Source organism: Metopolophium dirhodum, chromosome 3 (assembly GCF_019925205.1).
Source record: "Metopolophium dirhodum isolate CAU chromosome 3, ASM1992520v1, whole genome shotgun sequence".
NCBI lineage: Eukaryota > Metazoa > Arthropoda > Insecta > Hemiptera > Aphididae > Metopolophium > Metopolophium dirhodum.
In genome coordinates, this window is record NC_083562.1 from 33,245,283 (window position 1) to 33,264,034 (window position 18,752).

Genomic DNA, 18,752 nt, shown 5'->3' on the forward strand with positions numbered 1-18,752 from the left:
TTCAATCACATGTTTTAAATTACCTCGGTACCTCAAATTTCGATGACAAATTTTTTTTTTTTTTTGGTCCCTAAGACTGAGATACCAAGGTTTTTCTGTAGTTATTATGTATTAGTTATAACTTATAACACAACAAATAAAACTAACAATGGTCAACTCATAACTAGTTAATGTTTAGAAAATGGTTTTCTGTTAATTACTTGTTGATCCTTTTTTGTAGAAATATAATTAGGATTTCCAAAATATTTGTATTTTTAAGAGCTATAGGTTCATTTAATAATATATATTTTTAATTAAAGGCTCATATAATAATAATAATAATATATTTTGTGTATCTACATGCCAATACACTAATTACAATAATAATTACAAAGATATAATGATAATATTATAATTTATAAATTATATTATATTGTTATTAATTTTATTTTGGAATGTTTATTATAATTAACGCCATAGTAAAAATTAATTTTAACTTTAACGAAACCAAAGCCATTTTACAAAATAAATAAGTAAAGTAACATAAATATACAAAAGTCATAAATTATATATCACATGCAAATTAATAAAAAAAGTAACTAAAGGTGATGCCAAAAATAAAATATACTAACAAGATTTCTGTTAAAATAACATCACAATAAATCCGTAATAATAAAAACATGTATTTATAAAAATGGACTGAATTTCTAAATGGAAGGTAACATAATATAATTGAAAGAATACAAACAAAAAAATGAAAATAAAACAAAATTAAACCTAATATGATTTATGCAATATACCCATAAACAATAATTGTCGGTTACATAATTTCACAATAATTTATTGTTTTCAAACAAAAAAAACCACAGTGATGAGTTTATGTTAGAACTAACAATATGTATAATCAATATAATATATAAGGAATTTAAAATTAAATAAATAATAATAAAAAAAATATTGATAATTTTAAATAAATAAGAATTGAATACAACAATATTATATTTCTGCATAAATATAAAGGGTATGATATTACTTTTGACAAAAAAAAAAAATAAATATATATTTATTTATTCCACTATGTTATTATAGAATTTCCAACCATTCAATTATCACTTTTTATATTAGACAAACTAATATCCAATACTTCTAAAATGTTCACTCAAAATCGTATCCAAATTTTGTATTTAATTTTAGTATTTAACATACAAAATAAAAATTAGGTAACAACTGATGTATAATTACATATTTTTGTAACAATTTAGATATGATTTTGTTTGAACCGATACTGTACACTAAAACACTGTATATGTCATGAACCTATTTAAATTTGATACAAGTTTTTCAATAATGATAATTTACTTATAACATATTATATTCTATATTATATAGTAATTTTACCGACATGGGAGTATTTATTTTATTTTAATTTGATAAAAATAAATATATTACAATTATATTATTGTATATATTGTATATAATTCACAGTACCTACTTTAATTAGATTATCTAAGTATATCTGATAGAGAATGTAATTTTATTAAATAGTTATACAGCTATATAACTCTTAAATGGATTAACAATATTATAATATTGTCTGTTTAACATTGTATGTTATATTATTATAAATAATATTATTCATTATAAAATACATAGTATATTATTTTTTTATTTTTTAATTAATAGATATTCATGAGGTAAACGAATAGGATATAATTTAAATCAAATTTTATTTTATATTGCACTTAATATTAAGTTAAAAAAACTTAACAAGATCATAAACTAAAACTGTTACTTTATTCCTAAAGGAACAATCTCTTTTTCATAGAACACACATTTCTTATCTCTAAGCTAGAGTTTGCTTATTTTTAAGTAATAATCTAAATATAATACTTTATGTTTAATTTAAAATAATTTAGGCTAAAATAGGCAGAAATTATTTTGGGCATTATTTTATTTTTATACTTTAACAGTATAAGTATAAATAATAGATTTTTAGCTAAATAACAGTAATACCTGAAATTATATTCATTTTGCCAATTTAGAGTTTGAAATTATGGCACGAGGATTGTTGCAACGATGATACTTATTTTGTGAACCCTTTATAATGTGTGCAATAAAAACTCTGTACATTTCACTTTTTCAGTCCCAGTTTATTTCCTAAAACAAATAACAATGAGTATAATAATATATTACTTATATATAATTAATTTGTTAGAACAATTCACATGGAATATTTTTTTAAAATACAGAACATAATAAGTAGATTACCTTATAAACCAAAAGGATCTAAGACAGGCTGTGGTTGAGAGCTCTGAGTACTGGAAGGAGCAGTCATTCCAAGATTACCACCACCTACTGCACTACCACCAATACAGCTGGGTTGTACACCCTTAAGATATAACACAAACTTACGTAAGAAATAATATACAAATATTGTTCGAAATATAACTCAATATAATTTTTTTTTCCAAATAATGTATTATTTATACCATCAACAAATTAACTGAGTTGAGGGTAGATACAAATATTATTATTTGAATTTTTAATAGTGGCGTTACTATTCAGTAATATATAAAAAAAAGAATATAGATAAGTAAGGTATGATTAATAATTTAGATTGATAAACAAATAAGCTATCTGAGCTACAGACAGATACACAAGAAGTAAATTTATAAGATTAGAGAAATTTAATATTTAGATACATCTAAAGTATGATTTTTTTTAAAGAAAATATTAGTTGTAATGGGAATTGGAAAATATTTTAATAGTAAAAAATAGTTTAATATTATACAAATGCAAATATTAAAATAATTATTATGACACGATTAATTTATATAAATTTCACATACACTCTTATTTACATAACAATTATATAGACAATTTCAACCATATATTATCAGTGACAAAAAACACATACTATGCAGAAATTTCCAAATTATAATATACTTATATTGTATGATGTGAATGTGCAATGATAGCCAAACTAGCAAAGCTACTCAAATTAAAAACGTGTTTCTACTTTTTACAAAATAGAATATACCTTTAAAATTTAAACAAAAATAACTAACTATTGATGAATTCAGTACAACATGCGCAGACTGATAAAAAAAACCATAATTTGATTAATAAGTTATATGGTGAAATAATAAATGGGATCAAGTAAATATTCATATTGCATGTATAAAATTAGATCTTTAATTTTACCAGCATTAAATAAATTTAAATTATTACGAAAAAAAATAGTATAAAGCAGCAGTGGTGCAAACATATTTTATTGAGACTAAGTTTTAGATAATTCATATTTTTAATTATATATTCTGATTAATTAACTAAAATAGCATAACAAATAAAAGTGTACGCTGCCACTGACATAAAGCAAGGATGGTCAACTCAAACTCACCAAAGGGACAGTTTTTAAAACTTAAGGTCTCATAAGCTGGGAATTACATCTAACATTTTTTTTCTCATTTACTTATAAAAAATCAATATTTCAAAACGGGCTGGATAAAAATAGTATATAGCTGTCCCTGGTATAAAATATAACCATACAAATGTACAAATGTTTATTTTTTAATATTTATTAAAAATAAGTTATTACAAATATGGTAAATATACTGCGATCATGTTAAGATGATGACCGGTCGCGCATTAGACATGCACATATAACACCGCGACCTCTTCACATTCCATAGTAAAAACAATAACAGTCAAATACCGGTCAGCCAATAAGATGCGTGGGATTGTTGTATTGGCATTGCGGGACAAGGATCTGACTGAAACGAACAAAAATGCGTCCACCGCCTGGTCATTGTCTTAACTTGATCGCAGTATACATATAACAATTTATTAGAGATGAACATAGACCACACCCGAAAATTCTTGTTCAATGTGAAATAGGTGTTTAAATTATACTAATTCAATGCTAGTTTATTTTGAAGCAGTTTTACAAGTGAATGTGACTTACCATTGGACCATATGTTGATACAAATGGTGAAGGGTTGGACATCATTCCTTGACCCTATAATCCAATATACAGCAAGCAAAAATAAAATAAAATAATAATAAAAATGTATGTACATAAATAAAAACATGCAAAATAAAATGTATAAATACAAAAATAAATAATTGTGGGCAACATTTTAATTTGAGAAGCAATTTACAAAAGAAAATATCAAAGTACAAGCATAGGTATATTACATAGAAACAACTTAATCAATAAAAATAATTTTTTCTTAAGCTGTCCACTACAATTAGAATATATTATTTTTAAGTTGTCAGTTGAAAACTAATAATCAACATTTGTTACATACCATTGGTCGATAATTTGCACCAGTTGTAGCGGCCATAGGCTGAGGGCTCCAACCCATCCCTGGTTGACCATTACCAGGTTTTGGAGTATTTTTAGGAGAATTCCATTGAACTCTTTAAAAAAAAAAAAACAAATCAATAAAACCATTTTACAAAATAAATATTAAATAACTACTTACGGTGGCGGTTGTGTAACTTTATTGATAGTAAGATTTTCTGCTAATGATGCTAAACTGCTATCTAAATCTCCAGTTAATACCTTTTTATTACCTGAATCAGATGCACCTAAAATTAAATAACAAAAAATAAAATGAAATATAAAATATTTTATCAAAAAAAAAACAAATCATTAAAGCAAATAAAATATGATAATAATGGCTGCTGATTACTGAAAATCATATTAATAGCTAAAAAATAATAATAATAAATTACGATAATGCCCATGCCATTTACATAATATAGCATTAAATATAAATATTTAAAAAAACCACTGAAGAGTTAACTCAAGTACGGACCTTACATCATGTTAAGCCTAAAACTTGTATTTTTGCAAAAGCATTAAATAATTATTTTAAATAAATTAAAATAATGTGCTACAGGCCAGTAATTGAGTGCCTGCTTCGAAATAAAAAAAACTACCCGGAAATCAAGAAAATCATAATTCACACAACATAGAAGGCCGAAACATATATGCCTGAATACAATATCATATTATATTGTATACCTGAAGCAAGTGCGGCCAAATCGGTTTTGCCAGGAGATCCATTTATAGGTTGAGGGACGCTTTGAGGAAGAAAAATATCTGCTGCCGAATCCGAAACAGGATTAGGATTAGATGATGGAAGAATAGTAGAAGGTGGAGGAGGTCTTGGTGGAGGTATTGATGCCCCACTAGATTTTCTGGATTGTGATTTTTCAACAGATGGAGGACTTGATTCAAAAATATTCGAATCAGAAAAAACATTTGAGGAAATAAAAGATGTCCCAGAACACGCAGCTTGAAAGACATATATACTCAGGGAATTTCTTATAAACATATTCTTCTATTCATTATTATACTTAGAATTTTTCATTTACCTGTAGCAGTAGGAGCAGGACATGATTGGTTGGATTCAGGTTGACCAAAAACAGATGTAAATGATTTATCATCAACAAATGCATTACTATTTGTATTAAATCCATTACTCATCCAGTTATTAGCAAGAGGAGTAGACATATCATTCGAAGCATTTGTTTGTGATCCTGTCATTGGAGTGGAAAACATGTCAGCAAATGGATTACTTAATTGAAGTAAATCATCTGAAGCTTTCGTTGACGTCTAAAAAAAAGTTGATTTAAATTAAATGAATAAAACTCACTGTAATAGCATATTGCACCAACATTAAAAACATAATTATATCTTGTGTAATACCTGTGTAGCCGGAGCTGGACATGAAAACAAGTCTACAATAGGCTCAGATGAAACTAAAAATGGATTGTTGACTGAAGCGATTGTACCATTCACAGGACTGTTGACTTTGGCCTAGGAAGATAATTATTGTTACAAAAAAAATATTTTAAAAACAAGACTAATAAAAAAAATGTTATAAAATACTACTATATTACCTTGTATTGGTTTAAAACAGCTTCTTCTTCAGCCAAAACTGCTTGCTTCAATGACTCCTCAACTCCATCCGATTGCTGGGCAATTGTTCCAAAAGAGCTGCTAGTGGAAGAAAGGGCAGATACACCAGTCTTTACATCTGTCCGATGAGTGCTATACGATTATGCAAGGGATAGGACAGGAGATGGAAAATAAAAACAAAATAAAATACAAAATTCAAATAAAAAAGACAAACATAAAATAAAAAAACTGCAAACACTACTATTACTTAGTTCTAAAAATGTTTTGACTAACTAAAGAAACAATTTAGTTATAAGTGGGTAACATAGGGTGACCATATTTATATAAAATAGGAGTTACAATTATGGCTAAAGACCGTACAAAATTGTTTCACCTTTTTTTACATTTTAAAGATTTTTTGGAGATAACAGCCTGTTAAACCAACTAAGTGTGTTGTTGAATAAGCTAAGTATGGTGGTTGTGCAGGTTAATAATATAAATTTGAACACTGTGAAAAATTACACAGTTCATATTTTGTGTTATATTTCATTAAAATTACTAAAAAGGATGTTTTCCTATTGATTTATATAAATAAATAATGTATGACATGTCTTGGCATGCTTAACAGCTGTTGGCACTCGACAACCCGTTCTACGAAAACTGTTGTTTATATTGAATTATTGGTTTTAATATAAAACTGCGAAAATATGACTTTGAGTACAGATTTTATATTGTACTCACATTTAATTACATAGAGATAATGGAATTAAAATGAGACCATCTTCTAAAAACAATATAAAAAATGTCCAATGCAGTTTGTCGAGACAAGGAACATTAATTCTCAAAAAAGTGACATAGCCATTTTAAACAGGGCATATGGTCACCCTAGGGTAACACAATGTGTAGTCTACAAACAAAAAATACCGATTATTAACAAATCATTTTCACAATTTTTAACTGTAATATTTAAATATAAATAATTAATTAATACCAAAAAATATGTTATAAAATTGATTTCAAAGGACATAATATATTATAATAAAACAAAACATTTTTTTTTTTCTAAACCATATTGTCATTTATTTACTATTGTTTTACAAATTTCTATTGAAATTTTGATAGTTTAAATTATTGATCAAGTATTAATATTTTTACCATTACTTAATTCATTATTATTTTTTGACATAACATTATATGTATATAAAGTGATTACCAGGACTAAGATAGAATTTATTGGAAACGAGAGTCAATTGGTGATTTACCTGGCCGATTAGAGTTTATGGTAGGCTTATGTAAGGGGGTGGGGAAGCAATCATGTATTAAGCGTTAACTAGATGATATAAATAGGTAGCGGTCGATACATGATTTCTGAATTTTCCCTTTATAAGCCTGCTCTAAAACTTAAGTGACCAGGCTCTTCATCACCTGCCCACCTGTTCGTTTCCAGTCCATTCTATCCTAGTTTGTGGTGATTATTATGTACTAAACAGATTAATAACCTAATAACCAATAATAAAATATAGGTAAATAAACTTGTCTTAATAGTGTAGTACACAATTTCCAGATGGATTGTCTCGGGTGAGCATGTAAAATATTATTTATTATTATAAATATTTAAATTCATACTTTTAATTTTAATAATTCTTCTAGCTCAAACAATTATATAGTTTTAAATTGTCTATAATTGTTTATATTTTTTTCAATTTTTTGTCTTTCCATCTAATGATCAAATCCAGAAAATTATAATTATGATAATTTATAACTAGGGACTGGAATTATATGCTAATATATGCACAAAAACATCAAAATATGCAGTATATGCATAACAATTTGAACCAAAATAAGTTTATAATTTTTTTTTTTATTGTTTAAGATACAGAGTATTATTAATACATAAATATTTTAAGTAGACTGTATAGTCAAATTATCTTTGTAAGAAAATTAATAAAAAATTTTGAAGTAATCCACATTTATATTCATTAAAAAATTATTAGAATTTCAACCAAATATTATATAATATTATGTACCTATTAATTTTATATTTGTATTATATTTAGTTCAGTGGGTTCAATCAAAGATCCATCATGTTATTATTTCTCTTTTTTATTTGATCAGCATAGTTGTTATAAATAGTGTTGAAAACAAAACTATATAAAAAAAAAATATATAAATGTTGACCATCAAAAAGATATTTGTGATTATTTAAAATTAATTGTTGATCAAAATATTAATCCTCGTTTTTATTTTAAAGAGGACCAAGACAAGGTTAAAAAGTTATTTTTTTACTAATAATGTATAAAATATACAAATTATATACTTTAATAACAAAATATGCCATAACCCCTCAAATATGCATCAATATGCAAAATGTCAGCTGGATTTGAAATGCCCATATTATGAATCCTTAGTTGTGCATACACTCAGTATGAATGTGAAAATGCATACAATTCTGGTTTCTATTTATAACACATTATTCATTAACACAACAAGGATGTGGGGCCATCACAAGAGGCAAAACATGTTTTTCCTAGTTGACAGAAAAAGTTAATTAAGAAAGTAAGGGGAGCTGAAAAATATTTTATGATATAATGAAACAAAAAAGTATTGCATCAGAGGCCAAAAATATACGTTAGTTTGTCATCAGTTAATAAACTGCCAAATTTCACCAAAAGGAAATTGGTGTAATATCCCAATTTGAATGATTCTTATTAAACCTAGAATACCTAGCATTATGAATTATGATTATGTGTATTGTAGTTAATATTTTAAAAGAATTATTTTTTCCCAAACATTTTAGAAATATCTGCCTCTCCAACATTGAGGTTCACAAGTGGCCAATGGTAGCATGGCACCAGGAAAAAATATTTTATTCGGTTCAATGAAAGTTCATATATAGTTTGATGAAAAATTGTTTAATTGTATACACTTATCACTAATAAGACAATTTTTACAATTACTTAATTAAGTATGTATATTAATCTGTTTTTATACGTGTAATTTGTAAACTAGTAACACAGAAATATAAATTACTAATGTTATGTTATTCAAATAATATTTTACATTTCCAATGAACATAAAAAATGAATTTAAAAACTACAATAGTTATTTAATTTGTACACAAAATCCAAAATGGATAGTTTATAATGATGTATAGCGGTAGTTAAAGTTTTAACGAGTTAAGTGTAAACAGACATTTTGATTGTATAAAAGTATCAACAGGTGCATCAATAAAAAACTAACTAATAGGTAGGTACTAGGGGATGCAAACATATAAAATATACTATATAGCAGAGTTACTCAATAGTCACCAAAAACCCATAAAGTAAAATTAAAATAGCCTTCATAAATGATAAAAGTTAAGAGGACGCTACACCTGCATGTGTTGTTTCCGTCTTACAAATGTACAACATAGCAAAAACTGTTTTGTGCTGGAAAGAACAGAGAAGGCTACAATCATAACTAAAAAAACGAGATTTTCACCACATAAAAAGGAGAACTTTGGCTGTGCAACGTTGTTTTTATTTTTTTGATATAATTTATATGAATAAAGTTTTTCAAGTTTGAAAAACACAAACAATAATGGTTTTTGAAACAGTAAGAACTTTATCATATAAGTGATATCAAAAAAATAAAAACAATGTTGCACAGCCAAAGATCTCCTTTTTATGTGGTAAAAATCTCGTTTCTTAGTTATGACTGTAACCTTCTTGGTTCTTTCTCGTGCAAAACAGTTTTTGCTATATTGTACATTTTGTAAGACAGAGACAACACATGCGGGTGTAGCGTCCTCTTAATCAATTATTAGTTTTATGCTACCTATTAAATTTACTGAAATATAATAGTTTAATTCCTTTTGATTTGTTTAATATATGTTACAGTAAATATCAGACATTCCAGGAATATACATAATATTAGGAGGTGGAGGGTCATTAGTGAATTTTAATTAAAAAAATGTTTGTGAACAAACAGTAAGACAATAGTTTCAAGAACTGTTGTACAAATACATGCTAAATATCTACCATTCTCTTTTAAAATGTCAATGGGGAGGAACACGCATGTATTCAAAATGATTTACAATTTGTCTTATAAAAATAAATAAAATAATAGATTTTAATAGTAATAACTAATAAGTATAAATTATAGTAACATAATAGGTACATGCTCTAGTTGATATTCTTTGATTATTTAAGTAAATATTCTAATAAATAAACTAATTATTATCCACTGACTATTAATTAAATTAATAATTTTATGTATTCTCTGGGCAATGTCTACATTGCCTAACCAAATTAGCTATTGTCAATAATGACTACCTACTAAGAATAACTGACTGTCGACCTTGACGGTAACATGATGTAAAATAAGGAAATATAGGATACAAATATTAATATTATTTAAACAAAATTAACCAAATAATTAAGATATCAGCTACAAGAATATTTTAGGCTATAAGATATTGCATAAATAACATTTTTAAATCAAAAAAACCCCAAAAAATTGTTTATTGGTTATATTCTAGTACTAGAGTTTATAATACCAAATGATATAACATTAAATTTTAAAATGTGTTTATTTTATCCTACCAGTAAAATATTTGTTATTTTTTAAAATTAGTTAGCAACATTTGAAATTTAAAATGTACATATAATGTTTTCATTATTTATTGGATAACATTTTTAAAGTTTAATTAAAAGTAAAAGAAATTTGATATTTGATTAAAAAATACATACGTAAATCATTCTTTTTTTCAAATAAAGTGAATTATTTTTATAATATTAAAGTTATAGTTTTAAATAAACAGTCAATCATTGGGTGAATAACTACGAACTTAAACCACATTCAAACACTATTTTCTAAATAATATTTAACTATAACAGATAGAATTAGATAGAATTTACATAATTAGGTATAACTAAATAACAAAAAAATGCACATAAAATAATATAAGGATGACTTAAGGATTTAAAAAAATAGTAATAGGAAGGATCTTAAATATTTTAATTTTAATTATTATTTATTAAGAAGAAGTAATGAAAAAATATATAGTAAGAGAAAATCTTGTTGAAATATTTCTCATTTATACTATATGGGATGATCCATTTAACGTAAGATACTCATTACTTCAGAAAACACTTTCCGTTAACAGAATATTGTTTGGAGTATTTTGATATATAAAAATCAAATTTTGTACAAGTTGTTTATTAGTTTATTTATTTATTATTTATTACTTAGTAAGTATTTAGTAATTATATGAACGAGGCAGTGGCCTAGTATTTTTCAGGGTACTTGTATACCACTCCACTACGTATGCACATCTAAAATTTAAATACTCATAAATTACTCTTCCAACATTTGGTTTTATACATAAAAGTACTTCAAGAAATATTCTGTTTTGGAATAAGGGATTAAAAATGCATGTTTTAATAAAAAAAAATAAAAAGCAATAAGGATAAAAATTAAATTTTTTAACAACTTAAAATTATGTAAAAAAAACAAGATATTTTCTTTTTTATGGAAAACATTGAATCGTATACTGTTATAACATTATGATTAAAAAAAAATTTTATTCTAATTTTGCTGGTCCCTTTTTTATTTGGTTATGATGGTAATGTATTTATATTATTTATCGATTGCGGGAGGGGGGGGTGGGGTCCCTAGGTACTGTGTAGCGAAATAGGACAGTAACGTAATTATAATGTGCATCGGTTTCTAAGAGGAATTTAAGTACTTATGTTTTAAAAACGTTTTAACATTCATTTAAACTTTGTTATTCAGAAAAAAAATATTATATCCAGCCCAAAAACATAATAAATGTTTATAGTTTTTAAACTGAGTGTCTTGGAGTTAAATGGATCACCGAGTATAATTTGTAGATCTTTATTTATTTTGCTTATAAATACAAAAGATTATAACTTATAATAAACTAACTTATTAAATTATACCATATGACAATACAACCATAAAGTATGTTTAAACGTACCAATAAATTATTGAATAATAAGTTTAAATTTTAAATATTTTTTATTTTTGTATTGTTACATACTATATATATTACTTTATGGTAGCATTAAATATGATTTACCATTTTACCAAGGTTAATAATCATTAATTTAATAATTTTTCTAAAAATATGAGGCAGTTTAAATTTCATGATCTCGCTTACAAAAATTATTAATTATTAGTGAATCAAAACAAAAATGACACAGAATAATATAATAGTTAATGGTTTGTGGTTATCAAAAAAATTTAAAAACTTCAGTTTATTTTCGCAGAAAACAATAAATTAAGAAAAAAATAATAATTTTGTTAAATATACTATTTTTATTCGAGTACCTAATGAATATTACATTGAAATGTGGCTTTGAACAAAATATATATAGAAACTTTAAGAAGACATCATAACCTCATGTGTTGTTTTTGTCTTGCAAACATTCAACTTGGCAAATCTTACATTCAGAATAATCCATTAAACTTGTTATAAAAATATTTTTAAAGTTAAAAATTTTAGATTCAAATTAGCACAAAATTTACAGTTTTAAAATGCTCAAAATGTACTTTAAATTAAAATGTCTAAAAAAAAAACTCTACACAATATGGAGCCATAAACAACGTTTTTACTTTTAAATTTGGTAATAGGTAAATTTAGTCTTATTAAAAATAACAGAGCAAAATAGATTATTCTAACATACAATTTGGTATGCTATGAGTTAGTAAGGTGGAGATAATAAATGAGAATATGACATCCTCATAATACTCTATATCACATTCATTATTCATGTAAAAATAAATAAGAAAAATAGGAAAAAAAAAACAAAAAGTTTTTTTACATACCTCGTTGCTTGTGTAGGAGTGTTTGCTGCTGATTTTTTGCCTTCAATAGAAGCTAAATGTTGTTCTAATGCATCCAATAAGCTACTCGGGGCCTAAAAATAAATAAGTAGTTTAATTATGCAGACAATATTCAATAAAATGAAATTTAACATACTTTAGTGAGATCGGGTATTTCACCCTTGTCAATTCCAACATTTTCTGCAACTTTGAGAAATTCTCCTACACGATCCATTCTAATAAGAAACTTTTTATATAAATCTAAAGCATCTCGGCATTGCTTTTTGTTCATATCAAAATATTTTTCTGTAAAAAAATAACACATTCACGTTTGATGAATATAAAAATATAATATATAAATAAATAACAATACTACAATTATCTAGCCATTTGTAACAGTGATGAGCACAAACTATATATTTGGGTTTACGCAATAACTTGATAAAATAAATATCCTTACATTTATCATATTAATACAATTACAATATATACACAAACCGTACCTAGAAAAGCTTTCTAAGACACTAAGTTTGGTTGAATTTATTACATAGCAGTTTGGATTGGGATATTACTATAGTAATATTAGCAATTTAGAAGTTACACAAATTAATAATAATTATCAATGGGGAAATAGTAATTTGTAATATTATACTTTTAAGAATATTACAAACAAAATTAAAATATATAAACTTGTAAAGGAATACTTTCATCGATGGATGGTATACAAAAATGGTTCTGAGATACAAAATACTCCAGATACTCCACACATTTTTCAGCTAAACAACATTTGTAATTATTAATTCAGTCAAAAAATACTATTAAGAATACCAAACCAAAAACCAATTTTATTTCCCTTCCATTTTGCCACATCTAGCTGCACGATTTTGTTCCAAAACACAGTCATTTCAAAGAGTTTGGCAAGAAATTTTATATTCATTTCTAAATTTTAAATATTTAGACTTTTGTAGTTAAATGCCCAACACTGTTTTATATTAATATATCATCATATAAATACCTAAAAGATTAATGATACTATCATTATAACCAGCAAACAATCGGATCAGATCACGAAATAACAACATGAATGCCATATTAATAACACCATTAGTGAGATCAGCAGCAGAACAATCAAATTCAAGTAAAGCATCAAGTTGTGACTGTAGAACTGGTAATGTCTTCAACAACTTTTCTGAATTCATAGTGCGTAATACTCCATCTTCTTTGCTAAAGTTAAATATTCAACAAAAAAGTTAAATAATTTAATAAAAAACAAGGAGCATAATATAAAACATTATATTTTGATAATTCATTAATTATAAGCATAACTTTTTTATACTAATACCTTCTTTTAACTTTACAAAAATCAAATGCCACTGTACGATACGATAAAGCTTTTTCATTTAAGTATTTTGAATAACGTCGAATAAATGGTGACATATCATAACCTAAAAAGATAAAATCTAATGAGTACAAACATTTTAAATTCATTATAATATGATTAATTACTTGTATTTAGAAAATTATATGAACTATGAATACATACATAATTGTTATATTTGTTTATAATTTTTTTTTTTTTTTTAATTAACTTAGTTTGTTTAGTTGTTATTCTTACCAGATCGTACTCCGACGGGTCCTAAATGTACCAAGCATAAAAATAAAACAAGTGTACTTTTAATACTAATTTTTTTCTTCAGTTTAATTATTAGTATTTCATAATTTTTATTAAGTCTTAAATTAAACCACACCAACATAATTTATAATTATTCACCTTGTAAACTGCTTTTATCCAAAAAATTGCTAAGTTGAAAGGAACTATTGCTGGATGCCAAATACTGCGTAAATCTCTAAAAATATGTAAAATATTTAATAAAATACTATGTTTAAATGATACAAAATTATTTATACTAACCTCGTTTCCATAACACATTAAATGATGAACCGTGATTAATGATTTAAATACTACCACCCAACTGGCATTTTGTGACCGTTCAATTAATAGATTGGCTAGTTGAGGGATTGACACATTTGGTTCATTAGTACAGTGTATCAAATCTAGAATAAAAATAAATAATCATGTTTTATACATTAGCAGATTAACAAATACCTAACCTAAAAGTAATGTTCTGAAAAAAAAGTTCAGAGATTAATTAATAATAGTTATTTAAAATATATATTTCAGGGCTGTTACAAAATATAACACACTTTAGTACTTTACATACTGTATACACACTATAATGTTATGTATAAGCAGCGGCATATCCCAATCCCATGAACCCTTTTTTATAACTGCCACATACCGACATACCACATTAGTGTATTAATAAGGGAGGGATAAGCCAATAATCAATATCAGTGGTATCGGTTTTGAAAATAATCAATATTTGTAACGATACTTTTAAAAAACAATCAAATCCATCAATATAATAATTTAACAATTAATGCAAAACATATAAAATAATGTGAATGAAAAATCAAATTGGTATATCGTTTATTGTATGATACCCTGAAGTATCTATCTTTCTCTCTTGAACAATGATGACAAGAGATCTTCTCTCTCCAAATGCAATCTATCTATCTTTTTATATGTCTGTAGTAACAGTTAACCACAATATTTCAAATGCATATATCATACAATTGATATTCATTATATTTGTAATAATTAAATTTAAAAAATGTTATTTTAGACATTAGTCATTATTAGCATAGATTAAATATAATAATAAAGTATATATTTTAATCTATGTAAAACTCATTATTTTATTGTAATAATAAGGTATTTCCTTTAACAGCATTTAGAGTACCTAATAAATAAAAATAGATACATACCCACACAGCATTTTAATATTTCCCAACTATGGTAAAAATATGGAATAATGGAAACATTGTAAAAATATTAAGTCAACATTTTAGTGCAACCATAGAGTCCAATATTTTGCTATCATGAGAATAAAATATTTATACAATATAATTAGTCAAATATTCATTATTCAAGCACTCTAAAATATTCACAAAATATTATCATTTCCCAAATGCTGTGTAGGTATAGTAATAACATGACGGTTTTTGGTACATTTTTTTTCTGAATATAGGTCATAATGTAACCCCATTTTTAAAATTTAAAATTGTATTTAGGTAAGATTTATTTTTAAATTTCCTTTATGTTTATTTATTAAATTACATATATGGGATATGTTTAAAAGAAACATAATCACTTATTATTATTTTTATTTTTAATATGTTATTTTTATTTTATTTTATTTTATTCACTTTGTAGTTTCTTAGAACTTCAAAAATTACAATATTAAAGACTTCAAATAAAATGTAATTAATAACTATTAATTACTAATTTGCATAGTTATTATTAATAATGAATGCTAATATTTTATTGTTGGTTGTGGGTTATACTTATATTGAGAGCATATTGGGTAGGTATAGCCGTATAGGTAAAGAGTAATATCGGCCCCATTAACAATAATACTACTAATAGTAGTAAGTATATTTTAGGTATATAATATAATACCCAAATTTATAAAAATAATACAAAAACTATGGCTTTACACCCAAAATAATGAACTAGAAATAGAAAAACAGTTTTGATAAAATGTTTAATATTTCAGGATCAGGTCATTCGGGTACCAATTACTTAAATTTGGGTATTTTTTAAGCACGCGGGTTATTATTTAATATTAAAATTGTTGTACTAATGATAGTTTTACCTATATTCTGACAAGCGAAAGAATGCACCGATTCTGCGCACTAGCGCATCCCCCCGCGTCACCCTGCTGTCCAAATCATTACCCAATGGGTTGTGCAGAAAAACTGATTTTGGTCGGCCCGCTGCGCGTTTTCTCGCTGGATAGATTATAGAATACATTATTTATGTAAAATAATATAAAACCTGGGTATATAATTACGGAAGTTTTTCCATTATATTTTTGGTTGTGGCAATTTTTATTACAATACCTTTATGGTTAGCTACTCAACCACCAATTTCTATATTAATCCCACACCACCACAAAAAAAAAAAAAAAAATAGGTCTAAGTAGTACACTACTGTTAGAAATTATAAAAGCTCAAAAAAAAACAAATCCCTTTACTAGCTGATAACTCTGTAATTATTAATTAATAACCAAGATAAAATTACTTCATAGTACATGCCATTTTCTATACAAAAATAAAGATAACAGAATGAATAGTGTTGTAATGATGTAAATAATATTATAAATTATAATACATAGGAATATACCTTTATATAATATAGAAAATAGATTATAGTAACTACACTACGGTATGCAACTGTGACAATTTATTAATATAGTATAACTGTATTTTATATTCCTTCATGCAATTACAGTTGGTGTGATACTGACCATAATATGTGCATTGTACACATCTGAACATTGGTTGTATTGAGAGAAACTCGTAAGACGTAAGTTGTAACTTGTAATACATACAAAACATTTTTTGGGTACTATTCATCAACAAAAATGCATCCCCTCCCACCACAAACAAATCAAATTACGCCACCAGTACAGCAGCACACAACATGTAAAATGTAGGTACATCACATAACATTATTTGTTTATAAATGTTAGTCGATATTTATTAAATAACGTTCCGATATTTAAAAATTAAATTATACGATATTTTATTACTATTATTATTATTATGTATTATTATTTATTAGAGAACAAATCAGACAGACAGGATACAGAAACCGGGTGTGGGACATTCGTCTCGGTTCGTTCATTTCGCCAGAAGATAATGATAAACAAATAAATATTATTATATTATTTCCGTGTTTAAAAGCAATGCTAATTTATAAAAAAAAACAGTTCTGGGTAGTGTTTAGCGTATTACTATATTAATACGAGTTCATGAAAATTACAACTTTAAAGTTTCGGATATGAAAGTGTTTTTTATAAAATAATATGAATATAATAAAATTTATAGTGTTTAACTCATTCAAACCTTAAAACCGTAAATTTTCAATTCTATCGTAAGAAAATCTAAAAACAAATTGGTAGGTACCGGCTCAGATGTAAATTAGGTGTCGTGTGGGTTACTTTAATGCAGTGGTTCCCAACCTCTTCTATTCTACGCCCAATTTGAAGATTTTCAAAAATCTCGTGCACCACTCCTATACCCTGTTCAAAATAAGAAGCACATAGGTGATAATGGGAAAAACCGGTTTTGTTACGTAACTCTATGGCGCTTCTTATTATGAACAGGGTATATAAATTATCGGACGCCGTGACGGCATAAAACGATTAAGTACTTCGGCGAAGATAATGTGTGTTTAGCGGCTAATTTGAATTCTATGTTATACAACTATTATATACGATTCTAAGCGAAGATAGGTCTGTCAACCAATATTAATAAGTATATTTCATGATAATATTATTGCTATTGAAGTAAATTATTTTAGTATTATTATTATGGTAGGTTGAATTAATTTTTACCGAAGACATTGCATTTGAAAATGTTATTGTGTATTAAAAATATAATAATACAGTAAACACACTTAAGGTTTTAAGTACCCACGAATAATATTTTTTAACTATAACAAAATAACTACAATTATTATTATAATTTTATAACTGCTCTTATAACAACTATTGAGGAACCTTATACACATTTTCAAGCTTATAGGCCCAACCGAAAACAATTTTATTGACATTTATAGAAAAAAATTGAATGTTTATCTATAAATAACAAGAATCAAAATATTTTGAAAATAGTATTAGGTATGAAAAATGATAAAATAAATATTTGGTGAAAATGTCAAGTATACAGTTATTTGTTTTTGAATTACAACATAATAAGAAAATTATAAATAGTTAATTTACGGTCTACGGGGGTAAATATCCAATGTCATACAAATTTGAACATCAAACGCTCATAAAAAATTAATTTAACTTTCCGTTAAACTTTTTATTTTTATTTAGGGTAAATAAATTATGAGAAATCTTGTATTAAATTTTCAAATCTTAGATTTAAAAAGAACATTTTTTATGCATTATTAACTCAA

At 25.5% G+C, this 18,752-nt stretch overlaps 1 protein-coding gene across 8 annotated transcripts in view; it reads right to left on the minus strand.

Moving 5' to 3' along the window:
* Positions 1-304: 304 nt before the first annotated feature.
* Positions 305-18,752, minus strand: part of LOC132940196 (phosphatidylinositol-binding clathrin assembly protein LAP) — a 31,372-nt gene continuing 12,924 nt past the window's right edge. The window contains exons 3-18 of one of the 8 annotated variants that reach the window (XM_061007650.1): positions 14,631-14,773; positions 14,490-14,565; positions 14,334-14,354; positions 14,061-14,163; positions 13,734-13,942; positions 12,876-13,024; positions 12,722-12,813; positions 5,893-6,043; positions 5,699-5,809; positions 5,365-5,605; positions 5,012-5,284; positions 4,467-4,572; positions 4,290-4,401; positions 3,944-3,997; positions 2,248-2,368; positions 305-2,136 (exon numbers count right to left, since the gene is read on the minus strand). In XM_061007650.1, coding sequence (XP_060863633.1) covers positions 2,249-2,368; positions 3,944-3,997; positions 4,290-4,401; positions 4,467-4,572; positions 5,012-5,284; positions 5,365-5,605; positions 5,699-5,809; positions 5,893-6,043; positions 12,722-12,813; positions 12,876-13,024; positions 13,734-13,942; positions 14,061-14,163; positions 14,334-14,354; positions 14,490-14,565; positions 14,631-14,773 — 1,961 coding nt within the window. In that variant the 3' untranslated portion in view covers positions 305-2,136; position 2,248. The remainder of the gene's footprint in view (positions 2,137-2,247; positions 2,369-3,943; positions 3,998-4,289; positions 4,402-4,466; positions 4,573-5,011; positions 5,285-5,364; positions 5,606-5,698; positions 5,810-5,892; positions 6,044-12,721; positions 12,814-12,875; positions 13,025-13,733; positions 13,943-14,060; positions 14,164-14,333; positions 14,355-14,489; positions 14,566-14,630; positions 14,774-18,752) is intronic. The other 7 variants (XM_061007654.1, XM_061007652.1, XM_061007651.1 and 4 more) reach the window with 7 other exon arrangements.